This window comes from Carcharodon carcharias, chromosome 21, assembly GCF_017639515.1.
Source record: "Carcharodon carcharias isolate sCarCar2 chromosome 21, sCarCar2.pri, whole genome shotgun sequence".
In the NCBI taxonomy this organism is placed as follows: Eukaryota; Metazoa; Chordata; class Chondrichthyes; order Lamniformes; family Lamnidae; genus Carcharodon; species Carcharodon carcharias.
Genome location: NC_054487.1, coordinates 2,109,210 through 2,128,261, shown reverse-complemented (window position 1 = coordinate 2,128,261; position 19,052 = coordinate 2,109,210). Strand labels below are relative to the sequence as shown.

The 19,052-nt window shown below is 44.7% G+C and overlaps 1 protein-coding gene, 1 long non-coding RNA gene and 1 other non-coding gene across 3 annotated transcripts; 2 read left to right on the top strand and 1 right to left on the bottom strand.

Annotated features, from left to right (window-relative positions):
- Positions 1–312: 312 nt before the first annotated feature.
- On the bottom strand, positions 313–1,957 carry LOC121292966. Its single transcript, XR_005946402.1, has 3 exons — positions 1,825–1,957; positions 1,414–1,509; positions 313–405 (listed from the first exon to the last, which is right to left on the bottom strand). It is a non-coding gene; the product is annotated as an uncharacterized LOC121292966 (long non-coding RNA).
- A 7,578-nt stretch (positions 1,958–9,535) lies between these two features.
- Positions 9,536–9,608, top strand: trnat-ugu. Its single transcript has one exon. It is a non-coding gene; the product is annotated as a tRNA-Thr (tRNA).
- A 3,695-nt stretch (positions 9,609–13,303) lies between these two features.
- Positions 13,304–18,579, top strand: LOC121292944 (zinc finger protein 135-like). Its single transcript, XM_041215452.1, has 2 exons — positions 13,304–13,405; positions 17,209–18,579. Exon 2 carries the CDS (start codon positions 17,560–17,562, stop codon positions 18,502–18,504), a length of 945 nt encoding a protein of 314 aa, XP_041071386.1. The 5' UTR covers positions 13,304–13,405; positions 17,209–17,559; the 3' UTR covers positions 18,505–18,579.
- The last annotated feature ends 473 nt before the right edge of the window (positions 18,580–19,052 follow it).

The following is a 19,052-nucleotide window of genomic DNA, read 5'->3' as shown; positions in this document are numbered from 1 at the left end:
GTGCTCATTCTGTCAGTTTCCAAGGCTCCAAGCTCTGGAATTCACTCCCTAAACCTCTCCCATTCTCTACCTCATTTTCCTCCTTTAAGATACTCCGTAAAACCCACTTCTTTGGCCAAACGCTTGGTCACCTGCCCTAGTATCTCCTCATGTGTCAAACCTTGCTTTGTAACGTTTCTGTGAAATGCCTTGGAACATGGTCTTACATTAAAAGTGCGATATAAAACAAATTGTTGTTGATTTGGACAAATATCACTGTTCCTTCATCATCGCTGGGTGAATAACCTGTAACTCCTTACCTAACAGCATAGTGGGAGCACCTTCACCACATGGACTGCAGCAGTTCAAGAAGGTCAAACATCATCTTCTCCACAGGTAACTAGGGGTCACAATAGGCACTGGTATCTGTGGAGAGGGAAACAGTAAATATTTCAGGGTGTACAGAATGATTTACAGGGAGTAAAAGGTTGCAGAATTTGATGATCAATATAAGCTCAGAAGTGGAATAGAATTGGACTATAGTGCAGGAAAAGCAATTCTTGACTATGAAAGATACTGTGGGGAGATAAAGCTGGGAAGCCAGCAGCACATGGTCAGGGGGTGGGCAGCAGTGGAAACTTCATTGAGACACGGTCAGCAGAAGTAACAATAAAATACTAAACATAACTCAAATAGATCCATTATTAGAGACAGAGGAAGTTAGACAATGGCAGAGAGGTGATCAGGGAGGGCAGAGCAGTGGATGAACATGGATTCAGATCCTCAGTAAAGGAGCCACACCAGCCCCAGAGATATGGAACGTCTCACAGAAAATAGAGCACAGCACTAAAAGCTCTAAATTGTATATGGATGGTGAAAAATACTCACCTCTGAAACAACTTCACTATTTTCAAATTTAAACTCTCCTGCTGGACCCTGCAGCTGGAAAGATATCAGAAGCACTGGAGTCAGTGAAAAATCTCCCAGTTGAGGAAATACCCGGGGAGCGGGATGATGTCACCATGTAATTGTCGATATGTGATGATGTCACAGTGTAATTGTCAATGTGTGATGATGTCACACACATGGAACATCTGGATCTGTGCAAACCAGTGATCACCACACATTGTGAAGGATGTGAAGGGTCCTTGGGAGGGGGCAGAGGAGATTTATCAGAATGGCTCGAGGGATGAGGGATTTTAATTGTAAGATTAAATTCGAGAAACTGGGATCCTTCTTCTCAGAGTAAAGAACCTTGCGGGGAGATTTGATAGAGGTGTACAGGATTATGAAAGGTAGTTAAATAAAAGCTGTTCCCATTAGCTGATTAAGAAAGGATTAAAGGACAGAGATTTAAGGTTTAGGTCAGATCCACAATGTGAGGAAGAGATTTTTTACCCAGTAACTGAAAATGACCTGGAACTCAATGCTTACATTTGAAGGCTGGTGTTATTCAGGTCCTGGTGAAACAAGTGACTTTCAGATTTTGATGTCTTGTTTGGTTTCATGTCTCCCTCCTCATCTAACACCCTGTAAATGGAATTCAAAAAATCCATCACAGCCAATCCAGGATTGAAATTCAGAAAGGAAGAACTTTTGGTTTGCGTTTGCTGTGTGTAAATCCTCCCCTTCTGACCCCCTGTAAAAGGAATTTCCAAAATCCATCCCTGTCAGTCCAGGCTAGAAATTCACAACATTCTCTCCTCCTGCTACTGGACCAGGATGACCGCGCATGCGCGCTGCTGCACATTGCCCCCTATAAAGATGGCGGTCATTACACCGGGCCTGGCGAAGGGAGAAATCTAGACTTTTCCGGCCCATTCTCTGCAAACACAAGACCGGTACCTTGTTATTTGGGGTCTGCGTCCTGCACCGTGTCTTTATGAAGCCTCCCTGCCCACTCCGCTGGCTCCATTCCTCCTCACACACCCACTAACTCTGTTAGTTTGCTCCACTCGACATTCTCTCAACCGGTCTGAGCAGCTCGTCACAGATCAGCACTGCGCATGCTCATGAAACAGATTGCAATGCGCATGCCCCATCATACCCAATGGCGCATGCGCATGGCTCTGCTGTTGTGAGGAGAGGGCACATTCTGGCCCGCAGTGAATGCTGGGTGACCACTCCGCCATTGAAAGATCATATTGGAGCATAGAAACCTATGTCCTGTAATCAGAATACGATGGGTGCCATAGGGGAAAGACATAAACTTGCTGAATCAATTGTTGCAGTGGCCAAATTGCTCCAGGGTCCACCGCTATTCTCTCCTGGATGCAGAACAAAACCCAACAGTTAGATCTCAACTCAGTGGAGTCTCAGCAGATGGGGTGAGCTAGTGACTTTTCCCCCTTTACATGGGACACTTAAACCGTGTCTTGCAAGCATCTCTGCTCTGATTGTGGATCAAATCTTTTGAACTTTTAAAGTTGGAGTGTTAACATGTGGGCAAACTGAATAAAGCCTTTGCACATGTGAAGTATCTGAATGGTCTCCCACCAGCAAGACTGGGTTGCTGTGTCAGTAAATGGGATGAGTGTGAATCCCTTTCCAATTTTAGCTGGTGAACAATCTGTTTACAGTGGGAATTTACCCACACATTTTCAGCTCAGGCATGGATCTCGAAATCCACTGGTAATGTGTTCCACATTCTTTGCACTACATAAGAAAAATGAGCAGGAGTAGGCCATTCGGCCCCTCAAGCCTGCTCCACCATTTAATAAGATCATAGCTGTCCTCATAGTAACCTGAAATCTGTACCCCACCTATCCCCAATAACCTATCACCCCCTGGATTACCAATAATATATCTACCATTGCCTTAAAAATATTCAAAGACTTTGCTTCCACAGCCTTTTCAGGAACAGAGTTCCAAAGTTTCACGGCACTCTGAAAGAAACAAAATCGCCTCATCTCGGTTTTAAATAGGTGACCCCTTGTTTTTAAACAGCGATCCTGAGTTCTCGATTCACTCACAAGAGGTAACATCCTCTCCAAATCCGCCCTGTCAAGTACCCTGAGGATCTTATATGTTTCACTGATCAGGTAAAGTAAAGCAAAATACTGCAGATGGTGGTTATCTGAAATAAAAACAGAAAATGCTGGAATTCTCAGCAGATTTGGTAGTGACTGTGGAGAGAGAGACATGGTTTTTATTTCATGTCTGTAACCTTTCATCAGAACTGCATTGCATCTGAAATGATAATTATGCCTCTCAATCTAAAGATGCTACCAGATGTGGTCAGGGAGCTCAAGAAAGAAGTGAAAATCCCCTTTGAGGAATGGAATCCAATGTGAATGAAGGGTGAACTGCCCAACTGACCAGAGAGAGTCAAGGCACCTTTCCCTTCTTTAAGACGCTGGTACAGTGACTCTGATGTTATCAGTGAAATTAACTGACCTGAGATAGTGATAGGATTCTCGTTACTGCACATCAGGAATTCAAACCTAATATCGGCTTCAGGACAATCAGAATACTTGGTAACAGACAAGACAGCGAAAGGCTCGAAGGAAGACAGCACCGGTTGTAGGAGAGCTGGATCCCGGTGACATGGATGTGTCTGCAGTGGGTGGGTCAGACTGTTTCAATGTATCCACAATGAATATCTCAACCTTTATTTTGGAAGAGTAAAACTGATAGAGCGCAATAACCATCTGGGTGGTGGTAATCTGAAGATCAGACTCACTGACACCCTGGTTGGGATACCTTGTCAGTTAGGTTTGCGTAAGAGTCTGTAGCGCAATTGGTCAGCGTATCTGTCTGCTAACTGAAAAGTTGGTGATTCAAGGCCACCCAGGGGGGTTAAGATTTTCCCCCCTCATCACCAATCATTGTCACACGATTCCGGATTGTCTTTGGGTACTTGGGCTGCACGATGTTTTCCCCAAAACGGTGGCAAGTCTTTTGCTGTCCAGTCAGCTCCCACAAAAACAGCTTCTTTTTAAAATTTCGTTTTCTGTCAAATACAATGAGAAAAGATTTGGACTCACTATGTACCTTCATCTAACCCAATAGAAATCCATAAAATTATTGGAATCAAACGAACCCATCAATTATTCTGTCTTCCTCTGCTCCACTGACTGAGACAAGGAAAAGCAGAAAAGCAGCAATATTCCTGCCCCATACTCTCCAATCACCCGCTGCCAGCAGAAAGCGGCAGCTGCAGCTTCAATCAGCGGGTTACTGCCCATCCCTGGGACACAAGATACTCCAACCCAGGCTAAACCTCCCAATACACCGAGCACAGGCTCAGGAAAATGCAGGTATATTATATACCGGTCACTAAACCTCCGAGCAGCATTTACAGAATTCCCGAGTGAGTGAATCACAAACCAAAGTCACACCAACTTTCTAAACTTATCACTGTAAAATTCCTTCATTTTATTGAAAAGCTGACTGTTGTGAATCTGAAAATGAGCACCATGGGATTTCTGTTACTGAGTGACTTGTTTTCCATTGTTTGACCGTCAGGTTTGCAATTCAAATTGTGTTGGTTATTAAATTGAATCTGATTTCAAATTGAGGACACAAAGCAGGTAAATATTAAATTCAGAAAAAAATCCTGAGGAAAATGGATCACAGTATTTGGAAGGAGGTGCAGCTAAGAAGTGGAAGATGTGAATGATGTTATTAATGATTGAGAGGAATGCATTGCAATCTTGGGACTTCTGTCGGCTGATTATGTTCCACACTTTAAAATTCCGACCAAGCTGAGGTGTCAGGCGGAAAGCAATAGGTTTATCCATGTATGTTGAGATACGAAACAGCTTTTTACATGCCCGGCTAGCTCAGACTGTTGATCATGAGACTCTTAATGTCAGGGTCATGGGCGCTGTCATCGGTTAAAAATCTGAATAAGAGCCGTATGGACTGGAAGCTGTTTCACCCTCCAGCTGCTGAGTTTTTCCAGAATTTTCTGTTTGTTTCAGATTTCCATCATTCACAGTAATTTGCTTTTATCTTTTTACTTTTAAATCTTGCTGCTTAAAAAAAAACAGCTAATCACTGCGGCTCCTGTGAAACTTACAAGACAGACATTCACCACTGAAAACAACTGACACACATCAAATTTAAAGCACTTTCATGTCGCATCTCTTTCTGCATCTGTCCCTGCCTCGCCTTCAGTTCCCTCTGCCCGTCCAGCCCCCAGGTCAATTAGCTGCCTGATGCAGTCAGAGTCAGTTCGTGGGAATGGGTAAAGCTCGTGGGTAAAGAGACACATGGATCTCACCTTCCTGATTCTCCCAGATACTGATTAAAGGAATGTGCCTAGTGCCAATTATCCACAGTCACTCCCCTCCCAGTTGTTCAGCTTTGAAATTGATTTTCACATTGGATTTCAATGTGAAGAAAGCAGAGCTGTGATAAGCTTATATTGTTCAACAGATATACGGCAGGATGGTACATAACAGGCTGATGATAACAGTGCTCTTTGGATGCGGTGAGCTCCAGGGAAGGATTGGCACCATTAATGTGTCGTTCAATTAGTCTCGTGACAAATCTCGTGCTGGAAATGACAAGAAATCTCGTTGAATTTGCTCCATGTTTTGGTTTCAAAAGAGCCGAATACAAGGTATAAAGTACATCTCGCTAGAATGGGTTATAAAATGGCAGAATGACTGTGAAAGAAGTACCCGTGCTGTTGGGAAACATAAAATTATAGAAAGTTACAGCATAGAAAGAGGTCATTCGGCCTCAATGAGCTGATGTGCTGCTTTTAAAGAGTAGTTGTGATTGGTTGATCCATCAGGTGTGATATTTTTGTCAATGCAAACAGTAGGCACCAAAATTTGCCCTTCTCCCACCCATATCTTGCCTGGCACCACCATCTCGACCTGTTCCAAGTTTCCAGCTCTGATGAAAAACTTAACCTGATTCTGGTGGAACTGCTAAATGTTTTCAATCAATAAGTAATTAATACTCATTTTAACAATTCCACAAGCTCAAACATTTTTTTATTCCCTGACTGGGAGCTGAACACGGGCTGTGGCACTGAAAGCACCAAATCCTGACCACTATACCACCAGGGAAACTGCTAAACTTATTGCAGTTTGGTTTATTGACGCTGCTTTTATCCCTGTTTCTATTTTGAATAGAATGAATTCTTCAGTCAATGACAACAACAGTTTCTGTGAGCTGGAACATGAAATTGACAGTGAGGTGAAATAGCCCCACAAGCTGCTCATGTACAACTTTCAATTTCCAAAACCCACCAACCTCATCACTGCGGCTCCTGTGAAACTGACAAGGGAACACACGGCAGAAATTCATCACTGAAAGTAACTGAGACACATCCAATTCTAAACACTGTCATGTCACATCCGTTTCTCCCTCTGTCCCTTTCTAGCCTCCAGCTCCCTCTGCTCGTCCAGCTCCCAGGTCAACTAGTTGCTTGATGCAGACACAGTCAGTTCATGAACCCAAGCCTATCCTGGAAAGCAGAGACAGAGAATGTGGGATGCAAGGATTTTAAAAAGAACGAGTTTGCAGATGTCATGGTAAAGATAATCTGGGATCTCATCTTCCTGATTCTCCCAGACACTGATGACAGGAAAGTACAGAGTGCTGATTATCCAGAGTCGCAGATTCCTTCCAGTCTTGTGCACGTAGTTGAGCTTTGAACCCACTCACAAGAGCGGATTATAAAATGGCAGAATGAGTGTGAAAGAAGTGATGTTGGGAAATATCAAATTACAGAAAGTAACGGCAAAGAAAGAGGCCATTCGGCCCTGTCTGGTGCTTTCAAAGAACTCCAAAGAAGAGTCACACGGAATTGAAACATTAACTCTATTTCTGTCTCCAGAAATATTGCCAGACATGCTGAACTTTTTCCAGCGTTTTCTGTTTTCACTTCAGATTTCCCACATCCACAGTATTTTGCTTTCCCCTCTTGATTTCTAGCCCAATGACAATGCCAATAGGCCATCTCCTGAATGCTCACAAATGAATAAGAAAATACGGATGTGTTTGGGTGGGTTTTCTCCTATTTAAAATAACAAATCCTTAGGCAGCAAAGTTCGAACTCATGTGTTAATTTTTAACAACAAATGTAAATTATTGAACATTCACTCACACTTAAATGAACAAGTTTGGATCATGCTCTTGCCCAGCTTCAAACCGCTCTGCCACATGTGAAATGACCATGACCCCACACTGTCCTGCACAAACCCTGCGCTGTAAAGAGCCCAATGGAGCTGTCTGGAATGTTAAACGGTGACGTCATGCAGCAGCACTTTGGGTCTGTGTTTTGAAGAAATGGAATTCGGCTGTTCTCATTAGGAATGCTGGAGACAGACTGATCAACAATGTCATCATCAAATGGCACAGCGCAGTAAGAGGCCATAAGATGGAAGCAAAATATTGTAGATGCTGGAAATATGAACTTAAAACATAAAATGCTGGAAAAACTCAACAGGTCTGGCAACATCTGTGGAGAGAGAAGCTGAGTTAACCTTCTGAGTCCGTATGTCTCTTCTTCAGAGTCATGCCGACTCGAAGCATCATATCTTCACCCCATCATATCTGTGCCAGCTATTTTTAAAGAGCTAACCAATTCGTCTCAAATTCCTTCTCTCTTTACTTAAACCTGATTTTTCCCCCTTTCAATCATTCTCCATTTCTCGCTTGAAGAAGGAGTTTCTGCAGAATCCATGCACAGTTTTCCTTAGTTATCAAAGTTTCCCTGACCCAATGACATGAAGAGTTGGACTAGGATTCCTCATACAGTTTTCGATAAATCTTTGTTTATTTATGCAATTGATTTCATATCGAATTACAAAAGAACTTTATTCTGATCAAGCAGGTCATCGTTATTTCTGAGCTGATATCGACAATCTAATTCCATTTTCTCTACAAACTGGAGAGCTGCATTCAGGTTCCAGTCTCTGGAGGAGTGAGTCCGAAGCCCACCACTCCCAAATTTTCAGCTGTTTCCCACTTTCAGGGACATTAGGAATTCCCTTTGGGTGAGCAAGAGACAAGTCCAGTTTAATACGGGGGGTGGGGGGCGGGTTGTGGTCCTTCATTTTGACAGGGCAAATGAGGAGAGACAATGTAAATAGAATTTTTTTTTGAAAAATATACTTTATTCATAAAATATCTGGAAGAACATTGACAATGTAAATAGAAATTGGCGTGGGGAAAAGGCGGGTGTGTGGAATAGGTTTAGTTGCTCCTCTTGAGGCCAACACAGGCACAATGGGCCGAACGACTCACTTTATCATCATCTTGGATTTGATATGAAAGTGTTTTCCCTAAGTAAGGGCTATTAGTCACGGACGGGTTTTGAGAGCGATGTTCCTGAAATCCATTGGGGTTTCCCCAATGTTGGTTTGCTGACTGTGGTTCTCATTTTTCCCGGTTTTAACCAGATGCCAACATAATAGTTATCGGGTAAATAGAATCAAATAAAAACTCCTGCGCTTTCTTATTTCCATTCATCTGCAAGGATTTGCGAATTCTGCAGACAGAAAAGGAACAAAACTGAACCAGTTCGGTGACATCCTTTCTTTCTGGGTGTTTGTCTCTCCTTAGGCCTCTGTCAGTCTCGGTGTACATGTCAGTGTATGTTCCGCTGTGTGTGTCAATGAGCTTCAGTTCCCCATTTTAACCAAACCACACTTTATTCACCTTAGTTGTGTGGCTTCATATTAACATCGTAGAGAGAAAATAAAAACAGGTTTAAAAGGGTCAAGAGGAATTTTCTTTCTGTATTTCTGAGTGGAGACTGTTCAGCTACTCAGTGTCCACATGCTACAATGGGGAGGGCGATTGAAATTTTCACTGAGCAGCATTTAAACAGACACCGGGTCCTTGTGGCCGAGTAGTTAAGGCAATGGACACATCGAGAGAATGAATGTGCAAATACAAATTGTCCAAACTGATATCCCTCGGACATTAGGGACTGTCTTTCTTCTTGAAGCTGTTCCACGTGTGACATTTGCAGCTCTGATGTGAAACTTCAACTCTCACTCCACTGATTCAGGCGGAGCTGTTGTGCGTTTTCCATTTCCAATCAATAATTAAATCAGGCTTGTTTTAACAGTTTGTACCAGATCAATAAACCTTCATTGCCGGGCCGGGAATCGAGTCCAGGCCACGGCAGTGAAAGGGCTGAATCCTCACCTCTAAATCACGAGAAAAGCTATCTATTACTCTTGCAACGTGCTTTACCTATGCCACATTCGCTATTTTTCCTACACTTTCACCAGAGATAAGTTTCTCCCACAGAATGTTATCATAAATGACATCTTCGGGCAATGACAGCCACTGTTTTTAAAGGGTGAGGTGCAGTGAAGGGTTGGCACCAATAAAGTGTTGTTCAACTGGTCTGGTTCCAAATCCTGTGCTGGAATTAAAGAAAAACTTTGAAATTGCTCAGTGCCTTGACTTCAAAAGCGAGAATGTAAGGAAGTACATTCCTATAGGGTGTTATAAAATGTCGGAATGACTGGGAAATGTTGCTGGGAAACATAAAATTATAGACAGTTACAGCAAAGAAAGAACGTTGTCCTATTCCTCGTTCCACTAGGAGACTTGTTGTGATAACAAACTGATAGTTGGCTCAATAGCTCAGTGGTTAGAGCACTGGTCTTGTAAACCAGGGGTCGTGAGTTCAATTCTCACTGGGGCCTATAGTTTAAATTTATGAGTTTTGGTAGCAAGGTCACCTTAAAAAGATATCGGAAAGTCATGTGAATGGCCAACAAGATGGCAGATGGAATATAATGTAGGCAGCTGCGAACATGTTCACTTGATTGTAATAATTAGAACAACAGAATGCTTTTGAAAGGTGAGAAATTTATAAGTTCAGAGAGAGCTGGTTGTGCTCGTACAAGGAACGTAGAAAGTTAGCATGCAGGGGCAGCAAGAAATTAGGAAGGTCAATGGCATGTTGGCCTTTATTACAAGGAGATTGGAGAGCAAGAATAAATAAGTCTTGTAACAGGGTTTTGGTGAGGCTGCATCTAGAATCCCGTGTGCTGTTTTCATCTCCACATTTATAAAAGGAAGTACTGGCAGTGGAGAAGGTGCAGGGAAGGTTCACTAAATTGGTCTCTGGAACGAGGTGGCTGTCCTATGATGAGAGGCTGAATAAATTGGGCTTTTATTCTCTGGAGTTTAGAAGAATGAAAGACAATCTCATTGAAACCTGTAAAATTCTGAGAGGGCTTGATAGAGTGGACACAGAGAGATTGTTTCCCCTGGTTGGGGAATCTAAAACACTGGGATACAGTCTCTGGGTAAAGGCCAAATAATTTAGGGCTGAGATGAGGAGAAATTACTTCACCCAAAGGGTTGTGAATCTTTGAATTCTCTACCCAGAGGGTTGTGGATGCTCCATCATTGAATCCATTTAAGGCTGGGATGGACAGATGTTTGGTCTCTCGGGGAATTAAGGGATATGCAGAATGGGCAGGATAATGGAGTTGAAGCCGAAGATCAGCCATGATTGAATTGAATGATGGAACAAGCTCAAAGGGCCGTGTAACCTACTCCTGCTCCTATTTCTTGTGTTCATGATAAAGACAATAATTCATGTTATAATAAAAACAGAAAGTGCTGGAAGTTCTCAACAGGTCTGACAGCAAATATGAAGGGAGAAACAGGGTTAAGGTTTTGAGTTTAATATGATTGTATTTCAAACGATAAATTGGCTGCTAGTTACATTTTGCACAATATCGAGACAAGGAATGGAACCCAAGCGGTGAAAGTCCAGAATCTGAACCATTAGGGTGTTTCTACAGCATACTCTTTGAACGAAATTAGCTTCCAACTGAAGGTTTAATGGTTTAAGACCACCTAGGATCAAGTAGACTCCCTCTCTCCTCGCTTCTACTTATATTACCAGCACAATTCTGCTTTGTGTCCTTTGGCTACAAGGAAATATTGTCCAAACCTTGCCAGTTCTGCTGTTATTCAGTAAGTTCCCACACAAATAGATTTATGAATATTCATTTAAAATAAATCGAGAAAATGGAACACAAATGTGCATAACATCCAACCTATTAGAAAGATTGGGCAAAAAACTACGAATGGAAATTGATTCTCTGATTGCATATACCGAACTGGAACCCACCATCACACCGCATGCATCCACTGTCTGTTTAAATGTTGCACAGTGAATATTTCAATCTTCCTCCGCTGTGAAACGTATGGGCACTGAATCAATAAGCAGTCTCCTCTTAAATAAACACAGAAAGCGTCAATCTCCTCCTTCAACTTTTACACCTGTTGTTATTCTCTGTACCATTTACCATTAAGATATATAATGAAATTGAATAAAGTTTGCAGTAGTAAAAATGTGCTTGCCCCTCAGTAACTGAACCACATTGACACACACAGACATATACACCGAGAGTGACAGCGGGAAAGGGTTTGTCTCTAAGGAGAGGCAAACTCTCAGGAAAAAGGATGCCACTAATTAACTCAGCTTTGTTCCAATATTGACTGCAGATTCTGTGAATGCTTAGAGATAAACAGGAAAGAAGGAACACAGAAGTGAAGCAGGAAAAACAGACGGGAGTGTCCGGAAGGTTCTGACTCCACTTAGCAATAACTAATCCTGGAGGTTCCAAAAGGAAGGAACACTGAGCAGTGCAATCGGCAGGATGCAAAGCTGCATGGGCAGATCCCAGTGGAGTTCCAATCCATGGCCTTAATCACTCAGCTATGACTGGAGATCTCAAACTGGAAAAATGTTGTTCATGTAAAATCATGGAAATGTTACAGCAGAAACTGAGAGCATTCAGCCCCACCTATTCCCACTCACCCTGCAATTCCTACAGCCTCCCTTGTTCTCCCTACCAAGACAAACCACTTCATATATCAACGCCCCAAGCTTATCCTAAGGGATTTGATGAAAAGTCTGAAAGGACGAACCAACAGAAGCTTTGGCAGTGATGAGATTCAGATCTATGACTCGATAGAGACTGCAGCCTAAATCTAGCCTTGGATCAGTCGCACATGCTACTGCTGGCAATATGATAGTAACCATTGCCTTGAGTGGTATTGGTACTGAATTAGATCATAACAAATAGGAACAGGAATAGACCATTTTATCGCTCAAGCCCCTCACAGTTCCATAAAATCAGAGCCAGGGTAACGCCACACATGGAGGCCATTCAACCTGGGTCAGAGGATCGTCAGCTATCAGCTCTTTGACCCTGCTCCGTTGATCTGGTTGTGCTCTCAACTCCACTTTCCTGTCTGTCCATTACTACCACCACCCCCAACCCCCGCTGCCACCCATAAGCCTTGACTCGCTTGTCTATCAAAAATCTGTCTAATTCTGCCTTGAATAAATTCAATAACACAGCCTCCATTGTCTTCTGGGGAACATTCCTCACACTAACGACCCTCTGAGAAAACAAAAAAAAACCTCTTCATCTTTGTCTGAAATGGGGGACCTCTTATTCTTCTGGAACCAATTCTTCTGCCCTTTCCCTGGACATGCTGCAGGTTATGGTCCAATTCCTTTTTGAAATCCATGACTGAATCTGCCTCCCCCACACTCTATATCTAACCCAGCTGCCGGCTCCATCCCTCCCCGCTCACTGGGCAGTTTCTCACCCAATAAACAGCCGCCACACCGCTTGGTGCAACCCCGGGACGGGGAGTTTCTTATTAAGAGATTGAGGATTCCACTGGGTATTTGTGAAGCCTCATCCACTCAGCTGCCGCCATTTACCCCACCTACTCGGCCGCCTCCATTCCTCCCCACCCACCGTCTCCATTCACTCCTGTTGCTCAGCTCAAGTTAGAGCCCGCAATGCGCATGCTCCTGGCAGAGTCCAGTACTGCGCCTGTGCAGGGAAATCCTGCAGTGAGAATAGGGCACATTCTATCCCGCAGTGAAGGCCGGGTAGGATCACCACCATCGAAAGGCCACGAGGTTGAATTGAAAATTATGCTTTGTGATTCGAAGACAATGAAGCCAATAGAACAATGTATACAATTATTTTTTTGAAATCACTTGTTCATTCTAGCTGCCGAGACTCCAAAGGGTTCACATCCAACTGTTGGGGTTTGTTCTGCTGTTGATTACTCCTAGAACAGAAGTGGAGGTTTCATGCACTTTGGGTGCTGGAACAAATTATTTAATCATTCTGTACATTATCTCCACGGCTCCAATTGTAAACGGAGTAGAAAACATAATTCTGTCTTTAACATGTTGCCTTTTCCATGCCTCGGCTCTTACCCAGCATTCGCTGCGGGGTAGAATGTGCCCTATCTCAATCACAGGGGCTCCTCGCGCAGGCGCAGCGGTGGGTTGTGAATGGAGCATGCGCAGTGCAAGGTTCAGTTTGGCGCATGCGCAGTCCGGATGTTGCTGCTGCGGGGAGGCGGTTATCTTGACTCCGCAACCCGAGAGAAACGGCCGATTGTAAGAAGGATGGAGGCGGCGGAGTGGGCGGCGGCTGTTTATCGGGTGAGAAGCTGCCGGGTGAGCGGGGAGGGGTCCGGCGGCTGGGTTAGACAGGAGGATTCACAAACACCCGGTGGAGACCCCAAACCCCCAGTAAGAAGATCCCGGGTCCGGGTTTGAACCGGCGGCAGCTGCTCGGGGTTTTCCCTCTGACAGGCCCGGGGGTCAACGGCCGCCATCTTTATAGGGGTCAGTGTGCGGCGGGGCGCATGCGCAGCCACGGAGGGTTCAGCCCCTCCCCTCATTCACTCTGATTGGCTGGAGGACCAGCCGCTGCTGCTCGGTCCTCCAGACCCTCCCCCTTCCTATTGGTCAGAGTCACAGAGAGAAACAGCATAGAAACAGGCCCTTCGGCCCATCGTGTCTGTGCCGGCCATCGAGCACCTGCCTATTCTAATCCCATTTTCCAGCACTTGGCCCCTAACCCTGTAAGCTGTGGCGTTTCAGGTGTTCATCTAAATCTTCTCAAATGTTGTGAGGTTTCCTGCCTCTACCACCCCCTCAGGCAGTGAGTTCCAGACTCCAACCACCCTCCAGTTGAAAAGAAATTCCTTAAATGCCCTCGAAACTTCCTGCCCCTTACCTTAAATCGATGCCCCCTGGTTATTGACACCTCTGCTAAGGGGAAATGCTTCTTCATTTCCACTCTATCCCTGCCCCTCATAATTTTGTATAGCTCTATCAGGTTTCCCTTCACTCTTAACAAAAACAGAAATACCTGGAAAAACTCAGCATGTCTGGCAGCATCGGCGGAGAAGAGCAAAGTTAATGTTTCATGTCCTCATGACCTTTCAACAGAACTAAGTAAAAATAGGGAAGGGGATGAAATATAAGCTGGTTTAAGGAGGGGGGGGGGAGTTGTTGGGACAAGCAAGCAGTGATAGGAGGAGATAACCAAAAGATGTCACAGACAGAAGAACAAAGAGGTGTTGAAGGTGGTGATATTATCTAAGAGAATGTGCTAATTAAGAGTGGAGCACAGGACAAGCAAGGTACAGATAGCCCTAGTGGGCGTGGAGTGAAATAAACAATGGGTAGAATACATTTTAAAATAATGGAAATAGGTGGGAAAAGAAAAATCTATATAAATTATTGGAAAAAAACAAAAGGGAGAGGGAAGAAATGGAAAGGGGGTGGGGATGGAGGAGGGAGTTCAAGATCTAAAGTTGTTGAACTCAATATTCAGTCCGGAAGGCTGTAAAGTGCCTAGTCGGAAGATGAGGTGCTGTTCCTCCAGTTTGCGTTGAGCTTCACTGGAACAATGCAGCAAGCCAAGGACAGACATGTGGGCAGGGTGGAGTGTTAAAATGGCAAGCAACAGGGAGGTCTGGGTAATGCTTGAGGACTCTCAGCTTCTTCCTCGAACAGAGGCCTGAACAATCCCCATCCACCACTACTCTCCTCCGTCTGGCTGAACTTGTTCTCACACTGAACAATTTCTCCTTTAACTCCTCTCACTTCCTCCAAATAAAAGGTGTGGCTATGGGTATCCACATGGGCCCCAGCTATGTCTGTATCTTTATGGGGTATGTGGAACATTCTTTGTTCCAGTCTTACTCCGGCCCCCTCCTACAACTCTTTCTCCGGTACATCGATGATTACTTCGGTGCTGCTTCGTGCTCTCGTCGGGACCTGGAAAATCTTATTAATTTTGCTTCCAATCTCCATCCCTCCATCATTTTCACATGGTCCATCTCTGACACTTCCCTTCCCTTCCTTGACCTCTCTGTGTCAATTTCTGGTGATAGACAGTCACCAATATCCATTACAAGCCTACCGACTCCCACAGCTACCTCGATTGCAGCTCCTCACACCCGGCTTCCTGTAAGGACTCCATCCCATTCTCTCAATTACTTCACCTCCGTTGCATCTGTTCTGATGATGCTACCTTCAAAAACAGTTCCTCTGACATGTCCTCCTTCTTCCTTAACCAAGGTTTTCCACACACGGTGGTTGACAGGGCCCTCAACCGTGTCTGGCCCATCTCCTGCGCATCCGCCCTCATGCCTTCTCCTCCCTCCCAGAAACATAATAGGGTCCCCCTTGTCCTCACTTATCAACCCACCAGCCTCCGCATTCAAAGGATCATCCTCTGCCATTTCCGCCAACTCCAGCATGATGCCACACCAAACACATCTTCCCTTCACCACCCCCCCCGGCGACATTCCATCGGGATCGTTCCCTCCGTGAGACCCTGGTCCACTCCTCCATCACCCCCTACTCCTCAACCCCCTCCTACAGCACCTCCCCATGCAAACGCAGAAGATGCAACACCAGCCCCTTCACTTCCTCTCTCCTCACCATCCAAGGGCCCAAACACTCCTTTCAAGTGAAGCAGCATTTCACTTGCATTTCCCCCAATTTAGTCTACTACATTCATTGCTCCCAATGCGATTTCCTCTGCATTGCAGAGACCAAACGCAGACTGGGTGACCGCTTTGCAGAACACCTTCGGTCTGTCCACAAGCATTACCCAGACCTCCCTGTCGCTTGCCATTTTAACACTCCACCCTGTTCTCTTGCCCACATGTCTGTCCTTGGCTTGCTGCATTGTTCCAGTGAAGCTCAAAGCAAACTGGAGGAACAGCACCTCATCTTCCGACTAGGCACTTTACAGCCTTCCGGACTGAATATTGAATTCAACAACATTAGATCTTGAACTCCCTCCTCCATCCCCACCCCCTTTCTGTTTCTTCCCCCTTCCTTTTGTTTTTTCCAATAATTTATATAGATTTTTCTTTTCCCACCTATTTCCATTATTTTAAAATGTATTCTACCCATCGTTTATTTCACCCTCACTATAGCTACCTTGCTTGTCCTGTTCTCCACTCTTAATTAGCAAATTTTTTTAGATAATATCACCACCTTCAACACCTCTTTGTTCTTTTGTCTGTGACATATTTTGGTTATCTCCTCCTATCACTGCTTGCTTGTCCCAACAAACCACCCCCCCCACCCACCTTAAACCAGCTTATATTTCACCCCTCTCCTATTTTTACTTAGTTCTGTTGAAGGGTCATGAGGACTCGAAACGTCAACTTTGCTCTTCTCCGCCGATGCTGCCAGACATGCTGAGTTTTTCCAGGTATTTCTGTTTTTGTTTTGGATTTCCAGCACCCGCAGCTTTTTTGTTTTTACCCCCTTCAGCCTTCTCTGCTCTAAGTAAAACAACCCCAGCCTATCCAGTCTCTCTTCATAGCTGAAACTCTCCAGCCCAGGCAACATCCTGGTGAATCTCCTCTGCACCTCTCCAGTGCAGCTGGTGAGGCTGCAACTGGAGCCAGAGATGCCGTCAATCACTCCCCAGTCATTTTGAGCTGGAGCAAGAGCAGTGCAGAAACCCTAGGATGTGGGTGGGGAGGATTCAGAAACACCTGCTGGAGGCAGGAAACTCCCAATAAGAACCTGCAGTTCTCGGGCTTTTCACCCCGACAGGCCCAGTATAATGGCCACCATCTTGCTTCAGCAGCGAGCTTTGCGCATGCCCGGCTATCCTGGTGAAACAAGAGTAGGCGGGGCTTCAGGGTCCCAGTGACCAGGAGAAAAGTTCATTGATTTTATTCTCACTCTGCACACAGGGGTTTGAGAACTGAACTGAACCAGAGCAGATGGAGGGAGAAAACTGGGAGTGGAGGAAATATATGGGGGAGATGGTATGATGGGTTTGGAATTTAGCACAGAAAATGGGAGTGTGTTTGGGCCAAGGGTTCGCAGCTTTGGGAAATGAGAAAGTAAAAACAAGAATTGTCTGCTCTGGATTCCTATGCTGTACTTACAGTGATTACTTTTGTAACCTCTCTTTACAGGTCTTAGAAAGGAAGGACCTGGAGATGTGCACTGAAACTAAACATCTTGGCTGAGTCAATTGGTTATCCAGAACCTGAATACCATCGACCTTTGAAGGTGGAAGGGAAAATGTTCGTCCGTTTTGCCTCCAAGAAAATAATTGAAATATAAATGTGACTGGACAAGCATCGAGACACATATACCCGAGTGAGAGTGTTTCAGCACACTGACTGTGGAAGGAGCTTTAACCAGTTACACAGCCTGGACAAACATCACACCATTCACAGCAGAGAGAAACTGTCACCTGTTCTGTGTGTGGACAAGGTTCCAATTGATCGCCTCAACTGTAGAAACACAAAGACATTGGCACCATGGAAAAACCTTGGAAATGTGAGGACTGTGGTAAAGGATTCATTTATCCATCCCGGCTGGAATACCATCGACGCAGTCACACTGGGGAGAGGCCGTTCACCTGCTCCAAGTGTGGGAAGGGATTCACTCAGAAAACCTCCCTGATGTTACACCAGAGAATTCACACTGAGGAGAGGCCCTTCAGCTGCACTTACTGTGGGAAGAGGTTCAGGTATTCATCCACCCTCACTACACACCAGCGAGTTCACACTGGGGAGCGACCGTTCACCTGCTCCATGTGTGGGAAGGGATTCACTCAGTCAGCCAGCCTGCTGAATCACCAGCGTATTCACACTGGGGAAAAGCCGTTCACCTGCTCTGTGTGTGGGGAAGGTTTCACTCGGTCATCTAGTCTTTGGTCACATCAGCAAATTCATACTGAGGAGAAGCCTTTCAGCTGCACCTCCTGTGGAAAGAGTTTCGGGCATTTATTCACACTTGCTGTACACCAACGTACTCACACTGGGGAGAGACCGTTCACCTGCTCCGTGTGTGGGAAGGGATTCACTCAGTCATTTGACCTGGTTAGACACCAGCGGCTTCACACTGGGGAGAGACCATTCACCTGCTCCGTGTGTGGGAAGGGATTTGCTCGATTATTCAGCCTCCAGTTACACCAACGAATTCATACTGAGGAGAGTCCATTCAGCTGCAGTACCTGTGGAAAGAGTTTCAGACAGTCATCTGTCCTCATTGAATACCAGCGAATTCACACTGAGGAGAAGCCGTTCAGCTGCACTTCCTGTGGAAAGAGGTTCAAGCATTCTTCTGCCCTCACTGTACACCAGCGCACTCACACTGGGGAGAGACCATTCACCTGCTCCGTGTGTGGGAAGGGAATTGCTCGGTTATCCAGCCTCCAGTTACACCAACAAATTCACACTGAGAAGAGCCCATTCAGCTGAAATATCTGTGGAAAGAGTTTCAGACAGTCATCTAAGCTGACTGTACACCAGCGAATTCACATTGAGGAGAGACCGTTCACCTGCTCTGTGTGTGGAAAGGGATTCACAAGGTCCTCCAACCTGCAGACTCACCAGCAAATTCATAAATGACTGCGGGGTTGGATTCTGCAGTTACTGCTGCTGTTAATCACATCCAGGATTGATAGTCTGACAATAATTAGGTTTGTTCCTGCTGATGTTAACAGCCGTTTAACTGGCTGGAGTTTAATATCCTGGATCTGTCACTGATTTTCTGGACTGCAGTGTTTCTCTTAAAAGCACCATCTGTAATATTACCCTTAATTCAAGAACCCATGACAGGAACACATTTATAATAAAATTATTAACTTTTACTTTATCCTAAATTTATCTTTGGTACGAACTCTACAATTCAGTGTGTGAGAGGTTTCAATGATTAACATCTCCAATTAGAAAGTGCTGATTAATCCTTGCTGACAATTCTTACTGACTTGTCCATTCTTCACAGTGACACCTCTGTTATGTAATTA